General features: G+C 46.1%; 1 protein-coding gene across 3 annotated transcripts; it reads right to left on the bottom strand.

Annotated features, from left to right (window-relative positions):
• Nucleotides 1-143: 143 nt before the first annotated feature.
• LOC101354845 (2'-5'-oligoadenylate synthase-like protein) lies at nucleotides 144-14,600 on the bottom strand. Of its 3 annotated transcripts, XM_004379002.2 has the most exons (6): nucleotides 14,406-14,600; nucleotides 9,324-9,606; nucleotides 7,515-7,690; nucleotides 4,777-5,018; nucleotides 3,023-3,170; nucleotides 144-850 (listed from the first exon to the last, which is right to left on the bottom strand). In XM_004379002.2, the coding sequence occupies exons 1-6, from the start codon at nucleotides 14,598-14,600 to the stop codon at nucleotides 350-352; spliced, it is 1,545 nt and encodes a 514-aa protein (XP_004379059.1). In that variant the 3' UTR covers nucleotides 144-349. The 3 variants fall into 3 exon arrangements, with proteins under 3 accessions (XP_004379059.1, XP_023589410.1, XP_023589411.1); XM_023733642.1 differs by lacking the exons at nucleotides 3,023-3,170; nucleotides 4,777-5,018; XM_023733643.1 differs by lacking the exons at nucleotides 144-850; nucleotides 4,777-5,018 and having other exon boundaries at nucleotides 3,147-3,170.
• Between the last annotated feature and the right edge of the window lie 678 nt (nucleotides 14,601-15,278).

Genomic DNA, 15,278 nt, shown 5'->3' with positions numbered 1-15,278 from the left:
AAAACCTGTCAGAGAAGGAAAACTCAAATATTTTCCACTAAAATGAGCGACAGAAAAGTGGTAAGACTGCACACTGTGAAAGGCGGGAGACTTGCGAGACCTGGAAAAACAAGGCAATCCTGCTGAGTTCCGGCTCTCCCAGGTTTCACTGTATATAGTCTGGCCATTGTCTGTGTGTATATTCAGTCTCTCACACCCCTCCCCACTCCCCCAACAGTAGGGCTAGGTAACTATTACAAAGCTGGTTAAGACATGGGGCTTCTTTGCAGAGAACTGGGAGGCATGGTTGACAGGATGAGTTCTGGATTCGGTGACAGATTCGATGCACAGAGAAGTTTCTCAGAGGAAATTAGCTGGGTGGAAATGGAGCCTCTCTGGCTCTTTTCTTAGAGAGGAAAAGGGTGTCACTGTCTTGGATGCCATAGCCCACAAAATCCAACCAATCCTGCAGGACTTGGCCTTGGAACTCGAGCTGCTGCTGCTTTCTGGGCAGCCCAAAGTTGTCTTCAATCTGCTCTTTTAGGCTCAGGATGCAGTTGCTGGGATTGATGGCATAGGCGTCGCTCCCACCGTCTGGATTCTTCACAAAGACCTGAATCTCAGGGGAGAAAGTCTCCAGCAGATAGATGCGGATGTTGGAGAAGATCCCATAATAAGCCAAGGAGCAGTGGCTGCTGAGGAGCTGCCGTTGGCCACTGGGCTCCTGGAAGGACAGACGCTGCAGGCCTGAGTAGCCCCGGTTCTGCTGGATTTTCTTCTTAATCTTCTTTATGGGCTCATAAGGGTCTACCCAGAGGATCAGGTCTAAGTAACCGCACTGCTCCACTGTCACCTGGATGTCTCGTGCCCTCTGGAAGGGAGAAGGAGAGAGGTTGGGTTAAATCCATGTTTCTCTGTCTAATGTGCAGAAGTTTCCTTCACCTGCCTTCATCTTTTCAACAACAATAGCAGCAGCAGCAGCAAACATTTAGTGAGGGCTAACCCTGGGTGGTGCAAATGATTAAGAGCTTGACTACTAGCCAAATGGCTGGCAGTTGGAACCCACCCAGAGGTGCTTCAGAAGACAGGACTGGCGATCTGCTTCCAAAAGGGCACAGCCTTGAAAACCCCATGGAGCACAGTCCTACCTTGCACACATGGGGTCACCATGAGTTGGAATCGACTTGATGGCAACTGGTTTGGTTTGGTTTTTCAACCACCTTCTGGAATCCCTGGGCAGTGCAAATGGTTAACATGCTTGGCTGCTAATCAAAAGCTCGGAAGTTCTAGTCTACCTCGAGGCACCTTGGAAGAAATACCTGACGATCTACTTCCAAAAATATCAGCCATTGAAAACCCTGTGGAGCACAGTTCTACTCTGACACACATGGGGTCGCCATGAGGTGGTATCAACTTGATGGCAATTGGTTTAACCATCTGCCAGGTGCTGTGCTGGGTGCCTTTCATACTCTTACCACATTTTATTCTTACAGCAGCCCTATGAAGTTGGCTGTACTATTATCCCCATTTTACAGATGAGGATGTTGTGGTTCAGCAGGGTTAAGCAATTTACCAAGCACCACAAGCATTCCAAAGGTAGTAAGGAGCAGGGCAGGGATTTGAACCAAGGTCGGTCAGACTTTGAAGTCTGTGTCCTTCACCGCCACCAGAGGCCACACTCAAGTGCCTGAGACCTAGTGGCTGAAGAACACCACCAGGAAAATTCTGGGGAGTGCTGGGCCTCTAGTGGGTCCTTTTCAAGAAGGAATATGGGCTCTTGACTGAAGAACACCACCTGGAAAATTCTGGGGAGAGCTAGTGGATCCTTTTCAAGAAGGAATATGGGCTCAGCATTGCCAAGTCTTTGGATTTTTCAAGAGAAAAATCATTGCACAATGGTTTTTATTTCAGGAAAAATCCAGATGCATATAATTTTCAGCCCATCTGTGGACCACCTGTGGTTGGTGAGCCCTCAGTTTGTAATCTGGGTACCGCATTATAGAGCCACTGTTTCAGCTTCTGCTTGCTTGCTTCTCCAAGCAGGTCAATCTATTGTTCCTGCGTTCACCTTGCTTATTCCCACCTCCAGGCCTTTGGCCCACCTGTCCCCTCGACCTGGAGAGCCCTCTTCTCTGAGCTTCTATATCTCTTCCCAGACTTGCGGGCCCACTTCATGCCCTTACTTCTTCATGGAATCTTCTCTGGCCAGTTCAGATAACATTTATTCTCTATTTCCAAAGCCCCACAAAGACCTAAGTGTGAATCCTGGCTCTGCTGCCTCTTAGCAGTGTGACTTTGGTTAATTAACTTAACCTCTCTGAGCCTCAGTTTCTTCATCTGTAAAATGGGGATGATGACGATGGTGATGATAATAACAACAATAATAGTTGGCCTCCCTACTTTTCAAATTTGCTGCAAGGATCACTTGAGACAGTGCCTGGGCAAGCACTAGCTTTACAGACTGTCAATTGTGATGTGGACGCAATAGATTATTATGATCTTTGCCCGTACCATAGGTGCGGCATCACATGATAATGTCATTTAGCATCTTTTGATTTCTGAGTATCTTGTCTTCTTCGACAATTCTTTCTAGCTGTTTGGTGCAAGTTTGTTTCATGGACTTGCTTCTTAACAAAATACAGTGAGTTTCTTGAGGGCAGGGACCATGCTCTATTTCTGTACCACCATTGTTCCCTTGCACCCACACCCCACCAGTCCCAAGCCCAATGCTGATGCAAAACAAAACTGATTGAGTATACTTGGCTGAGCACAGCTCATGCAAAGGATGATTGGGAGAATAGAACTTATTCCCAGGTAAGTTATGGGAAGGAGAGAAAGAAAAGAAAAAGAGAAAAGGACTTAAAATAAGGAGCCTGAGGGTCAGAGAGTCAAATAGTTTTCTCAAGTTTGCATAGCTAGTGTCAAACTCAGTATGACACTCAAGTTTTGTTGGCTCCATCAACACGGAAGTAAAGAAGGAAATACTATGCAGTTATCTCATTCTAAGCTTTAAGTCCCTGAAGACCCTGAGAAGAGCTGTTACCTTCACGTTCCAGCTGGTGACCGGGATCCCCTGGTTGTCATAGCAACAGTCCTGTTTCAGGCACTGGCAGGCCCTCTGAGCGACTATGTCCCATCTGTATCCTTCCGCCACGTTTTGAGTGGGGTCAGCTGGATCCAGGATGATGGGTCTGCAACACAAGGAGAGGGTGCCCAGGCTCTTTCTGGTTTGGAGGCCTGCTGGCCAGAAAGAAACCTTCTCAGCAAGCCACTGAGTCCAGGAGGGCCCCAAAACATCACTGGAAAGTAACGGGATGAGGACCATTATATTCCCAAGAATTCCTCTTGGGGAGAGAACTGCGGGTCTTTGGGATTTTAGGGGTGGGAATGAGGCTTGCTGGAGCACTAACAGATGCCCACTCATGTGGGTGGGTCAAGGGGATATGGGTGAGGCGTGGCAGCCTTTTCTACCATAGTGAGCATTTATCTGGCATCTTCTTGTTGGATGCCATCGAGTCGATTCTGACTCATAGCAACACCATGTGACAGAGTAGAATTGTCCCATAAGGTTTTCTATGCTGTAATCTTTATGGGAGCAGATCGCCAGGTCTTTCTTCCACAGAGCTGCTGGGTAGGTTCGAACCACCAACCTTTCGGTTAGCAGCTGAGTGCTTAACCATTGTGCCACCAAGTCTCCTATCTGGCATCTAACCAAAACCAAACCCATTGCTGTCGAGTCAATTCAGACTCATAGCAACCCTGTAGGACAGAGTAGAACTGTCCTATAGGGTTTCCAAGGAGCAGCTGGTGGATTCAAACTGCCAACCTTTTGGTTAGCTGCCAAGAGCTTAACCACTGGGCCACCAAGGCTCCATCCGGCATCTCCTATGTCCTAAATACTGTAGGCCATTGACGTATATTTTCTGTGACACTCACAATAGTTCTGCTCTGTAGGTGCCCATTTACTCCTGTTTTACGGATAAGGAACTGAGGCTTATAGAGGTGAGAAAATAGCAGAGCTGGGATTTACACTTGGGTCTCCATGATTCTTTCCACTTTACCATACTGTCTCTAAAAGTCACTGAAATGGTCTTCTGAGGGCACGAGGCCTAAGGTAGGGTGGGGTGGATGGCCTGTGGAGCAAGGAAAAGGCTCATAGTGCCCAAGAACCCTGGCAATTTTGACAGGCAGCCAGCTTGAGATAAAGAGATCTGTGTTAGCATGAGATCTCAGTGCGCAACTAACATGGTGGCCTTGTTGTTGTGTGCTGTCAAGTCGATTCTGACTCATAGAGACCCTACAGGGCAGAGCAGAATTGCCCCATAGGGTTTCCAAGGCTGTAATCTTTATGGAAACAGACTGCCACATCTTTCTTCTGTGGAGGGGCTGGTGGGTTCAAACCACCAACCTTTTGATTAGCTGCTGAGCTCCCTCTTAACCACTGTACCACCAGGGCTGTCTAGGAGGTCTTACTACTTAATAATAATTTAAAAAAAAGCTAAAACAACCCAGTTGCCATTGAGTCAGTTCTGACTCGTGGCGACCCCATGTGGGTCAGAGCAGAACTACGTTCCGTAGGGTTTTCAGTGGCTGATTTTTTAGAACTAGATCACCAGGCCTTTCTTCCAAGGTACCTCTGAGTGGACTTGAACTTGCGTTAGCAGCTGAGTGCTTAACTGTGTACACTACCCCGGGACTCCACTACTTAAAAAAGCCCACCCATAAAGCTCTATATCACCTTTCCCTCAGTTATTTCTTTTCTCTATGAGACCTGGTGGGCAAACAGTGGCCCAGTACCTCTCTTTCTGGAGCTGTTTTCTGACAAAGTTCTCGATGACTAGGTTCTGGAAGGCATAGTACTTGGTCCAGTAGATGCAGACAAACTCATACGCCTGGAGCAGTTCCATCACAGTGGTAAGGCCTTCATCCAACCTGAAATTCTCATCCTCCTGAGTACCCATTTCCCAGGCATAGACGGTCAGTAGTTCGAGGGCATAGAGAGGAGGCAGGTTGGCTCTGGGGCACTTGGCTTTCACATACTGTTGAAAGACGGGGAGAGAGAGAGACCCCAAGATTCTGTGTCAGGAATGCACTGGGCCAGAAATTGGAAAACCCAAGTTCTTGTCCCGGCTCAAGGGGCCCTGGTGGCACAGTGGTTAAGCGCTTGGCTGCTAACTTGGTGGTTCAAACCCACCAGCCTCTCAGTGGGAGAAACATGTGGCAGCCTGCTCTCATAAAGATTACAGCCTTGGAAATCCCATGGGGCAGTTCTACTCTGTCCTATAGGGTCGCTATGTGTCAGAATCAACTCGATGGCAAAGGGTTTGGTTTGGTTTCGGAGTCCCAGTTCTGCCACCTACTGGTTGTGTGACCTTGGCCAAGTCACTTTCCCTCTCTGGGCCTTGGTTTCTCCATTTTAGAATTATGGTGCTGGGTTAGTCTAGAGGATTCCAAACTGTGCTTGACAGAGGTAACTCTTGGGATGGAGTTATGAAGAGGTGCCCCAGGGGATGAGCTGGTTGGACTCTGCCTCCAGCATCCTAGCCTAAGCAGCGCCATTTTAATTTTCAAAGGTATTTGTAGCAAATTTTATTTAAAGTGTTGCAAAGTGTTGAAGGTTCAATAATGGCTTTTTACCTTCAACTACAAAAGAAGATATTATTATAACTCTTTTCTTTCCTATCATACTACCCCAATGTTGTTAGGTGTCGTCGAACCGGTTCTGACTCATAGTGACGCTGTGCTCAACAGAAGGAAATGCCGCCCAGTCCTGTGACGTCCTCACAATCGTTGCTATGTTTCAGCCCATATTTGCAGCCACTGCGTCAATCCCTCTCGTTGAATGTTTTACTCTTTTTCTTTGACCCTCTACTTTACCCAGCATGACGTCCTTCTCCAGAGACCAGTCCTTCCTAATAAATGAGATGAAGTCTACATACTACCCCCCCAAAAGACCAAAACCAAACCCATTGCTGTCGAGTCGACTGTAACTCATAGCGACCCTATAGAGGACTTAAATGTCAACATTCCAAATGTTTCTTAAAAAACAGTTTATGCTTTCAAATGTTTCTTCTCTAAAAATAGCTCTCTAACTCTTATTCAATTTGGCCATTCAGAAGTTCTGCTTCCTTTGTTTTTTTTTTAATTGTACTTCACGTGAAGGTTTACAGAACAAATAGTTTCTCATGAAAACAGTAGTACACATATTGTTTTATGACATTGGTCAACAACCCCACGACATGTCAACCTTCTCCCTTCTCAACATTTTCTCTTTTTTTTGATGAAAATATACATAGCCAAAGATACACCATTTCAAAAATTTCTACATGCACAGTTCAGTGACATCGACTACCCTCTTCCAATTGTGCTGCTATTCTCACTTTAGATGAAGGCTTACAGAACAAAATAGTTTCTCATTTAACAGTTACTACACACGTTGCCCTATGACAATGATTAACAACCTCACAACACATCACCACTATCCTTACTCAACCTTGGGTTCCCTATCACCAGCTTTCCTGTCCCCTTCTGCCTTCTGGCCCCTGTCCCTGGACTGCTGTGCCTCATTAGTCCCATTTGGTTTTATGGGGCTGTCCAGTCCCCGGCTGAACGGTGAATCTCGGAAATGACTTCATCACTGAGCTATAAGGGTGTCTGGGGTGTTCTGCTTCCTTTTGTACAACATATACCAAAAAAAAAAAAAATCATAAAACTTCAGCCCCACAAACCAATTTTTGTGTGTTTTAATTGTAAAAAAAGAAAAAAAGTCTGATACATGCTATATATTTAATATGAGAAGTATATTTCATTGTTTTTCTTAAATCTGGGCTGAGTTTTTAGATAAACAGCTCCATTTTTACTATTTACGTATTGGACTTCTGAGAAAGGTTTCCTTTAAAGAAAGGCTTTTTAGCTCAAAGGGAAAAAAATGGAAACCACAGGACTAGCTAATAGCTGAGATCCTGTGATGAGCATGAGGCCAGGAGCGTCTGTGGGCATTTTGCAACCATGAGGGGAAAAAAACCACGAAAATGTGTGTGTGTGTATGTGTGTGTGTGTGTGTGTGTTTATGGGTGTTTGTGCCTCCTGGAAAACAGCCATATAAGATTGGGAGCTGAACTGACTGATGAATTTTGTGCTGTGTTTATTTTTGACCCATGATTAAAGTTGTAATATTAAAGCTGCTAGTTCTCTTTCTCTTTATGAGTATAAATGAAAAAAAGCATTTTACAAAAGAATAGTCTGATTATAATCTATCTGTAGATAGCTCTTCCCCTCCCCACCCCACTATAGGAAATTTCTGGAGAGTAATTGGGAATAAATTCATGAGTAAAGACTGATGTTGCCACCCCAACAGACCATACCAAGGGATCGCGTCAGAATTTCATCAGACTCTTACTCCAGAAGCGGTTAAGACTGCTTAATCAAAGATCAACAGGGCAGAGTCAGTTACCTAGGTTAATGTTCTATTATAATGATTATGTGAGGAAAACCCCTTTGTTCTTCAACGATCTCCAACCTGGCAGCCCCCTCACCTGCAGGTACCAGTGTTTTACCAGCCTCAGGAGGCTTTTCAGCTTGGTTGGCCGATGTTTCACGAAGTTTCTCTGTAGCTCACTGAAGGATGGAGAGAAATTTCCAGGGTATCCGTGGGCCTTAATCAGACTCACATAGACATCAGGAGGTGGCTGCAAGTTGGAAGCCAAAGGCCCTGAGGAGAGACGAAGCAAAGGGAGATAGTGGGGACTAGGGAGACCCAGGTTTATAAAAGTTCATGGGGGAAGGGGTGCTAATTCATTGGTTTCTCTCTGCAGAGAAACCTGAGGCTTCATATTCTCAGAGACCAAAGATTTGTCCTGTTGAATTGTCCTTCTTGTGAGATTCTTTCTCTGGACAACTGAAATTTCCATTCCTCAGGCCACTGAAGGATTGGTTGCCTCCCTTGATGTCCCCAACACCCCCAGTTTTTCTCAAAGTCTGTTTTGGAGCTCTTTTTCTGTGATTATTTTAATCTCCCAACACCTGTAGGGAAGAACCAGTATAAGATAGGAAAGCTGGGCTCAGACGGAGCGTTTGCCCAAGGAAGTGTGTCCATGGCAGACAGCACTAATCCATCCCCGCACTCTCTCTTGCTAAGATTGGATGCTATTTCTGACACCTTTGCCCCATAGCAATTCCAGGCAGCCACTACAGTTAATAGGAGCTGGCACATGAGGTGAAATCTACTTATTATCTGGGGTTGTAGCAGATACTGTTTACTTCAAACAGCTAGGACTCTCCGCCTGAGGGCAAACAAGAAGTGCCAGAGAATTAATGCCCTGGGGAAATAGCCCTCAGCCAATGACTGATAGAGTCCGTAGATAAACACTCCAGTTGGAAGATAATAAGGTAGTCCCCAGTTTACAAAAGAGTTCGGTTCCTAAGTCTGTCTTTAAGTCAAATCTGTACGTAAATCAGAACACTTAGGTACGGTTCATATCTCACCTCAGTCAAGTGTTTCTCTTAGTATATAGTACATAGTGAACCTTTCTATGGGTAACAAAGATTAAAAAAAACTTTCAGATACACTAAAAATCTTTAACGTAATAATACAGTAATAATAATAATAATTTTTAATATAATATGTTTTGTGACGGTTGGTTTGTAACTACGTATTGTACGTAAATTGGACGTTTGTAACCTGGGGACTATCTTACTCTCACTTGGGATAATGGAGACTGCTCTACATTGTGACCTAGAATTTTCCAGGAACATGAAGCCCATTTGACTTGCTCTATAAGGCACTCTTTCTTTGTTTCTTCTCTTCCCTCCTTCAATTCCCCACTTCCCTACCAGTGTTTCCTGGGATCATCTCCCAAATAAATTGCTTGTCTTCGAATCTTTGAGTCAGAGTCTGCTTCTGGGAAAACCCAAACAGGTGCAGGGCCCCAGGCCCATAGTAAGTGCTACAGAAGCAGTCTCGGTGACTATTGTAACTCCTTCCCCTTGTCGGTTCTCAATGTCTCCTGAGCGTCCTTTCTGCAGAAAGGGTGCCCTTCCTAAGCACCCTTTCTGTGGTCACCCAGGTTGCCCCATTCTTTTCCTTTGGGCACTTACCCCCATTTGCACTCATACATTTATCTGTGTGATTCTTTGATAAATTTCTGTTTCCCGAGTTGAGCTCCATGACGGCCAGAGTTGGGTCAGTCCTGTGAACTGCGATATCCAGCCCCCAGCACAGGACATGAATGAATGAATGCATGCATGCAGGTATCTGCATGAGGCATGGCTTAGGGGTGAGGGAGTTGCAAGTCTTCGGGAGGGCAGGTGAGTGAGGTGAGAAAGCTTCCCCTCCCTCCCCTTACCTAGGGCCTTGTAAGCAGGCACAATGGTGATGGTGATGAGCCCCACGATCCCTTTGGTCTGGAGGGTGAAGACAAGAGCGTCGGGGACTCCTCGGGCCACCCACATGTCCTCCAACCCGAGGGCCAGCAGGTCCTGGCAACGCCACAGTTTTTTCCGTATCAGCCTCAGAACAGCTTGGTGGTACCTGGCCTCTTCCTGGAAGCTGCAGAAACAGCTCAGGAACACCACCAACTCCACCTCTGCAGCATTCCTGAGCACCGTGCCATTCCCAAAGGAGCCCACCTGCAAAACAAGAGCCTGTCACCCTGTGGCCACTTCCATAGCCAGGCTATCTCTTACCCGCTTTACAGATAATGTCCCATTTTAGAGCGCCTGGGTGGCACAAACGGTTAAGCGCTTGACTACTAGCTGAATGGTCGGCAGTTTGAAATCACCCAGACGCACCTCGGAAGACAGACCTGGCAATCTGCTTCTGAGAGGTCACAGCCTTGAAAACTCTATGGAGCAGTTCTACTCTGCACACGTGAGGTTGCCATGAGTTGGAATCGACTCGACGGCAGCTAATAACACCAACAACATCCCGTTTTATGCTCACCACCACCCTGATGGATACTTGGGTAGGAATAATATCCCCACTTTACAGGTGAGATACCAAGAGACTACATCGCTTGCCCATGGTCACATAGTACCTGGGTTTGACACAGTCAGCCTGTCTCCAGAGTCCACATCTCTGAATGACTACCCGGCACTGCTTCTGAGCCTCAGTCTTCTCATGGGCAAAGTGAGAATAGTAATGTCTGTTCTATAGTGTTGTTGGGAGGATTTTGAGGCGTCTGGGTAATTCCACAGGGAGCCCTGGTGGTGCAGTGGTTAAAGAGATCAGCTGCTAACCAAAAGGTTTGTGGTTTGAACCCACCAGCCTACTCTGTCCTACAGGGTCACTATGAGTCGGAATTAACTTGACAGCAGTGGGTTTGGTTTGGTTTATTTGGGTAATTACATGACATTAAAAAAAGGGAAGCAGGATTACCTGGTAGATGAGAGGCAAGGACTGTGGAACGGGGCAGCCTGACTCTGACTTACTCCTGCCTCTGTTTCTTAGCTGTGTGATCATCCTGAGTGCTAAGTCTCCTATCTATAAAATGAAAGTAATGGTAGAACATGAGTCATTGGGTTATGGGAGGATTAGATGAGACACAGTGTGCCAAGTGGCACACAGAAAGTCAGCAATATATTTCTCTTTCTCCTCTAGCCTCTTTTGCTCTTCCTCTGCTAGCCTTTGCCACCAACTTCATCTGTGGACAATCCCTTCCACTGCCTGGGTCTCAGTTTCCCCATCTGTAATGGAAAGAGCCTGAGCTGGATGATTTTGAAGGGATCTTTTTGATGTTTTGAGATTCTAGGCTTGGTCTCCAGCCCCTGTTGCCTCCAGGATACAAAGCCCCACAACTCTTTGCCTCCTCCTCCCTTGCTCGAAGATGGGAAAGCTAAGGATGCATCAGACCTCAGGACTGTGGTTGGCCATCTTTTCTGGTGGGTGGAATCAGTAGTCACTGGACTTTAATAATCCAGCTCTCTTGTGTCGCATACTCTCTGCATCAGGCACCGCTGAAGCCCTTTACACATATTACTATCATAATTATCTCTGATTTACCAGTTGCGTTTGACTCATGGCAACCTCATGTGTGTCAGAGTACAGTTGTGCTCTATAGGATTTTCAACAGCTGTGATCTTTTGGAAATAGAGCACCAGGCTTTTCTTCCGAGGTGCTTCTGGGTGGACTCAAATCAACAACCTTTTGGTTAGCAGCCAAGTCTTAACCATTTGGACCACCATCCAGCTTACAGATGAGAAAACTGAGGCATCACGAGGTTAATCAACGTGTCAAAGTCTCATAGCCAGGAGGCAGCAGACTCAGATTGAGTCTGAACATAGAATGTGGCTCTTCCACCTCATTTTTCCCTGTGACCCAGTCTGACATCCAGGCCCCAATCCTGAAAGGAGTCTGTCATCTTTTTTCCCCTTCCTTTTCCATTCTTTCTCCACTCAGCATTTCTGCCCCATGTGAAAGGGTTGGGAAGAGCATATCGCCTTGAAAATTGCATATAGACTATCCTTTCTGTGGAAAGATCCAGGCAGAGAGGAAAGAACAAGCTGGAACAAGCTTCATGGCTTGCTTCGTTGCCATTGAGTTGATTCTAACTCACAGCAACTATGTGTTACAGAGAGAACTGCTCCATAGGGTTTTCTTGGCTGTGATCTTTTTCTGGAAGCAGATCGCCAGGTCTTTCTTCCACAGACCTGCTAGGTGGGTTTGAACTGCCAACCATTTGGTAAGTAAACCACCCACCAAAATACAAACCCATTGCAGTTGAGTCGATTCCAGCTCATAGCGACCCTATAGGACAGAGTAGAACTGCCCCATAGGGTTTCCAAGGCTGTAAATCTTTAAGGAAAGCAGACAGCCACATCTTTCTCCTGCACAGTGGCTGATGGGTTTAATCCACTGATCTATCTGTTAGTAGCTGAGTGCTTAATCACTGTGCCACCATACCTTCTTATTTGATCAGTAGTTGGGTGAAAACTGTTTGCACCAGCCCAGGACCTTGGTTCAAACCTACTTAAGCCCAACTCATTCAAGGGCAACATTCACTCATGTGGACCAACCAAGCTCACCAGACTTTCTGTGCTGGGGCTTAGACTCCATAAAGGATTCATCATTATTGGCCATTGCTCTTTGGGTACCTCTATCACTTAGCGGTCTCCAGGGGAGAAGTGACCGTGATGGTTAAGGTTGTGTGTCAGCTTGGCTGGGCCATGATTCTCAGTGATTTGGCAGTTATGCAATGATGTAATTTGGCAGTTATGTACTGATGTAGTTATCCTCTATTTTGTGATAAAGAAACCACCTCCATGATGTGATCATCCAATCAGATGTAAGGGGCATTTCCTCGGGGACGTGGCCTGCATCCAACGTATATGGCAGTTCTGGCAAAGCTCTCTGGCTTTTGCTCGCTCTGCATCCTGCATCTGGTTTGTCATTATCTGACCTCCAGTTCTTGGGACTTGAGCCAGTGGCCTGCTGTATTGCTTGCTGATCTGGTGATTTGTTGGCCTCTTGTGAACCAGCAGCCTGCTGTCTGACCTGCCCATCTTGGGTTGGTCAGCCTCTGAAGCGACATGAGTCAGGAGAAGCTTTCAGGCTGATGCCTGACTCACGGACTTGGGACATGCCAGCCTCTACACCCACGTGAGCCATTTCCTTGAGATAAATCTCTCTCTCTCTGTATATGTCTATGTGTGTGTGTATATGTATATATATACATTCACTTCACTGGTTTTGCTTCTCTAGAGAACCCAGCCTAAGACAGTAGCTATGGTCTGTGAGCAGGATTTGAGGGCTGGGTAAATACCACTTCCTGCCATTAAAGCTCATTCTGTTTGTAACAGCTTTCTCTCTCCAGCCTTCCCCCATTCCATCCACTTCATTCTCGGGGTTGTGAGCGAGGATACGGGAGGGTCTGTGTGAGTCAGATGGGTGCCCCAGTCCCAGAAGAAAGTCTGGGCAAGAATTAGAACAATGCTTCTGTTTTTGAGCATTTGCCATGTACACTAATCATTTAACCTGCATTTCCTCATTTGAAGGAGATACGGAGATGATGCCCCAATTACAGATGACAAAACTGAGGATTTGAGAGATAAGATGGTAAATCCAGTGTCACAGACCTGATAAGTGAAGAAGTCAAGAGTAAAACCTAGGTCCTTCTGATATCAAAACTTCTGGTTTCTCGTCTCTAAACCATAGTGGGAAAGGGTGAAAAGAAATGGTGGGGACCTGAGGCTTCTAAATCCTTCCCTGGAGTGGCTGCCCCTGAAGAGAGAACTAGAGCACTGGGCTGGGAGTCAGTAGTACCAGTTCTAGTCTTGCCTCTGCCACCAATTTGCTGTGTGACCAGAGGATGTCTCTCACCCTCTCTGTGCCTCAGTTTCCTTAATGGTTAATTGAGGGATTGACTGAGACTGTCTGATTATCCAGGGCCTTTCTAACTCTGACCCTCTTGAATTTTGATCCTAGCTAGGACAGGAGGTAGCATGAGCCAGCTACGGGAAAAGTTTGAAGAAACCTCTCAGTGGGGTAGCCCAGAGCTCTGGCTGTGGAGTCAAGTAGACCGTGGCTCAAACCCCAGCTCCAACACTAGCTGTGTGACCTTGGGCAAGTCACCTCACCTCTCTGAGCCTCCAATAAAAAAATGTTATTATCAAAATTTGAAAACACACAGAAAAAGAGAAAATACAAAGAATACTCATGTACCCAACCAGATAGAATCAACAAGGCTAAACTCCTTGACACATTTGTTTCATCTAAACCGTTTTAATCACAGACATCAAGACACTTTATCCCTAAATACTTTAGCATTTATGTAAAAAAAGGAGAGAGAGAGAGAACATTCTCCCCATAACCACAAAACTGCTATTGAACCAAAACCAAACCCGTTGTGGTCAAGTCGATTCCAACTCACAGTGACCTTATGGGACAGAGTAGAGCTACCCTATAGGATTTCCAAGGAGCAGCTGGTGGATTCTAACTGCCCACCTTTTGGTTAGGAGCTGAACTCTTAACCACTGTACCACCAATGATTCCCTTATATTATCTAATACCCAGGCCATATTAGAATTTTTCCAATTGTCCCCAAATTGTATTTTACAGATGAATTATTCAAACCAGAATCTAATCAAAGACATTACATTGCATTTGGTTGTTATGAATCTTAAGTCTCCTAGCCTCTACTTTGCTCATCTGTAAAATGGGGAAAAAACAGTACCCTCCTCACAGGGTGCAAGAATTGGAGACCATATATGCGAAGAGAACCTCAAAATGTGAGCTATTATTATTAGCTTTCTGAGTAGACTCTTTCTGCTCAAGGTTGCAGTGTTGGGTGGGGGTTCAGGCAGTTAATGAGGTGTCCTGAGATGTTAGCAGTATGGGCTAGGGATGACTGGGCAAAGGGTCCCCAGCATCATCAGGGATGCAGCCCCTTATGCTAAGTTTTGCCCTGCGTTAGGGGATGGAAAAGTCTCACCTTGAGCACCTTCAGCACCCGCACCTCCTGGTCCAGCCCGTCGCCCTGGAAGTGCTCCTCCCTCAGGAACTTCTCCACGGTTCGCACTGCCCCCATCACCTCTTCCTTCCATTCCCGGCGGGGCTGCAGCCACTGAGCCACGAAGGAGTCTAGCCTACAGGCAGGGGTGTCATACAGCTCCTGGGCCAGCGCCATCTCTGCTCCAGAGAACCACTGCTGGACAGATATAGCCACTCTGGCACCTGTCAGCTCTGGGCACACACCCACTTTGTTAAGGGGGCCCCTCTTCAGCTGATCTCCAACACTGTGTGGGGTAAAGGACCGGGACAGAGAGGAAACTGGGAATGACTGGCCTGACCTGGGGTTCCCCTCCTAGGACCCTGCTCACTGCAGTGATGTTGAGGGGCACTGGGCTGAGGCTGGAAGCCTGGGGCCACCTTAAAGGGCCTGGCTTCCAGCCAACCTGCCTGCCATTGGTTTCAATTCTCAACTTTTCCTAGTTTCGGTTTTATGACGTTTGGAAACTGAAATTGGCTTGAGTTTGATCACTGAGGAGGCAATTTTGCCGGTAGGTTAGAGTTGAATGGTAATCCAACCACCTTATCTTGAAATAAGGAAAATGAAACTCATAAAGAGAAGGGACTTGCTCAGGGTGGGTGTAAGAAGTGAGAAATCCAAAATCAGACAGCTCAGACTTGGAATTCCAGTCTGCCCTTTACCAGACTCTCTCTCTTTTTTATTTTTTACTATTTTATATCCTGATTTTTATTTGTCAACATAAACTGAGTATCTTTCCACGTCAATAAATGTTCTTCCATGGCATCATTTTTTAATTACTATTTTAAAATTTTTGTTGTGGTAAAACATACATAA

Source organism: Trichechus manatus, unplaced genomic scaffold (assembly GCF_000243295.1).
Source record: "Trichechus manatus latirostris isolate Lorelei unplaced genomic scaffold, TriManLat1.0 scaffold00061, whole genome shotgun sequence".
NCBI classification, from domain to species: Eukaryota; Metazoa; Chordata; class Mammalia; order Sirenia; family Trichechidae; genus Trichechus; species Trichechus manatus.
Note: the sequence above shows the minus strand (reverse complement) of the source record. Positions and strands in the feature narration are given on the sequence as shown.

What these genes read in the sequence shown, in the direction of transcription:
- LOC101354845 (XM_004379002.2), bottom strand. Translation starts at nt 14,600, where the DNA reads ATGGCGCTGGCCCAGGAGCTGTATGACACCCCTGCCTGTAGGCTAGAC. An exon ending in TAAAACACTGGTACCTGCAG is followed by an intron (nt 5,019 to 7,514) that starts GTGAGGGGGCTG and finishes GTCTTTCAACAG; the next exon opens with TATGTGAAAGCCAAGTGCCC. An exon ending in TCACCAGCTGGAACGTGAAG is followed by an intron (nt 851 to 3,022) that starts GTAACAGCTCTT and finishes TCTCCCTTCCAG; the next exon opens with AGGGCACGAGACATCCAGGT.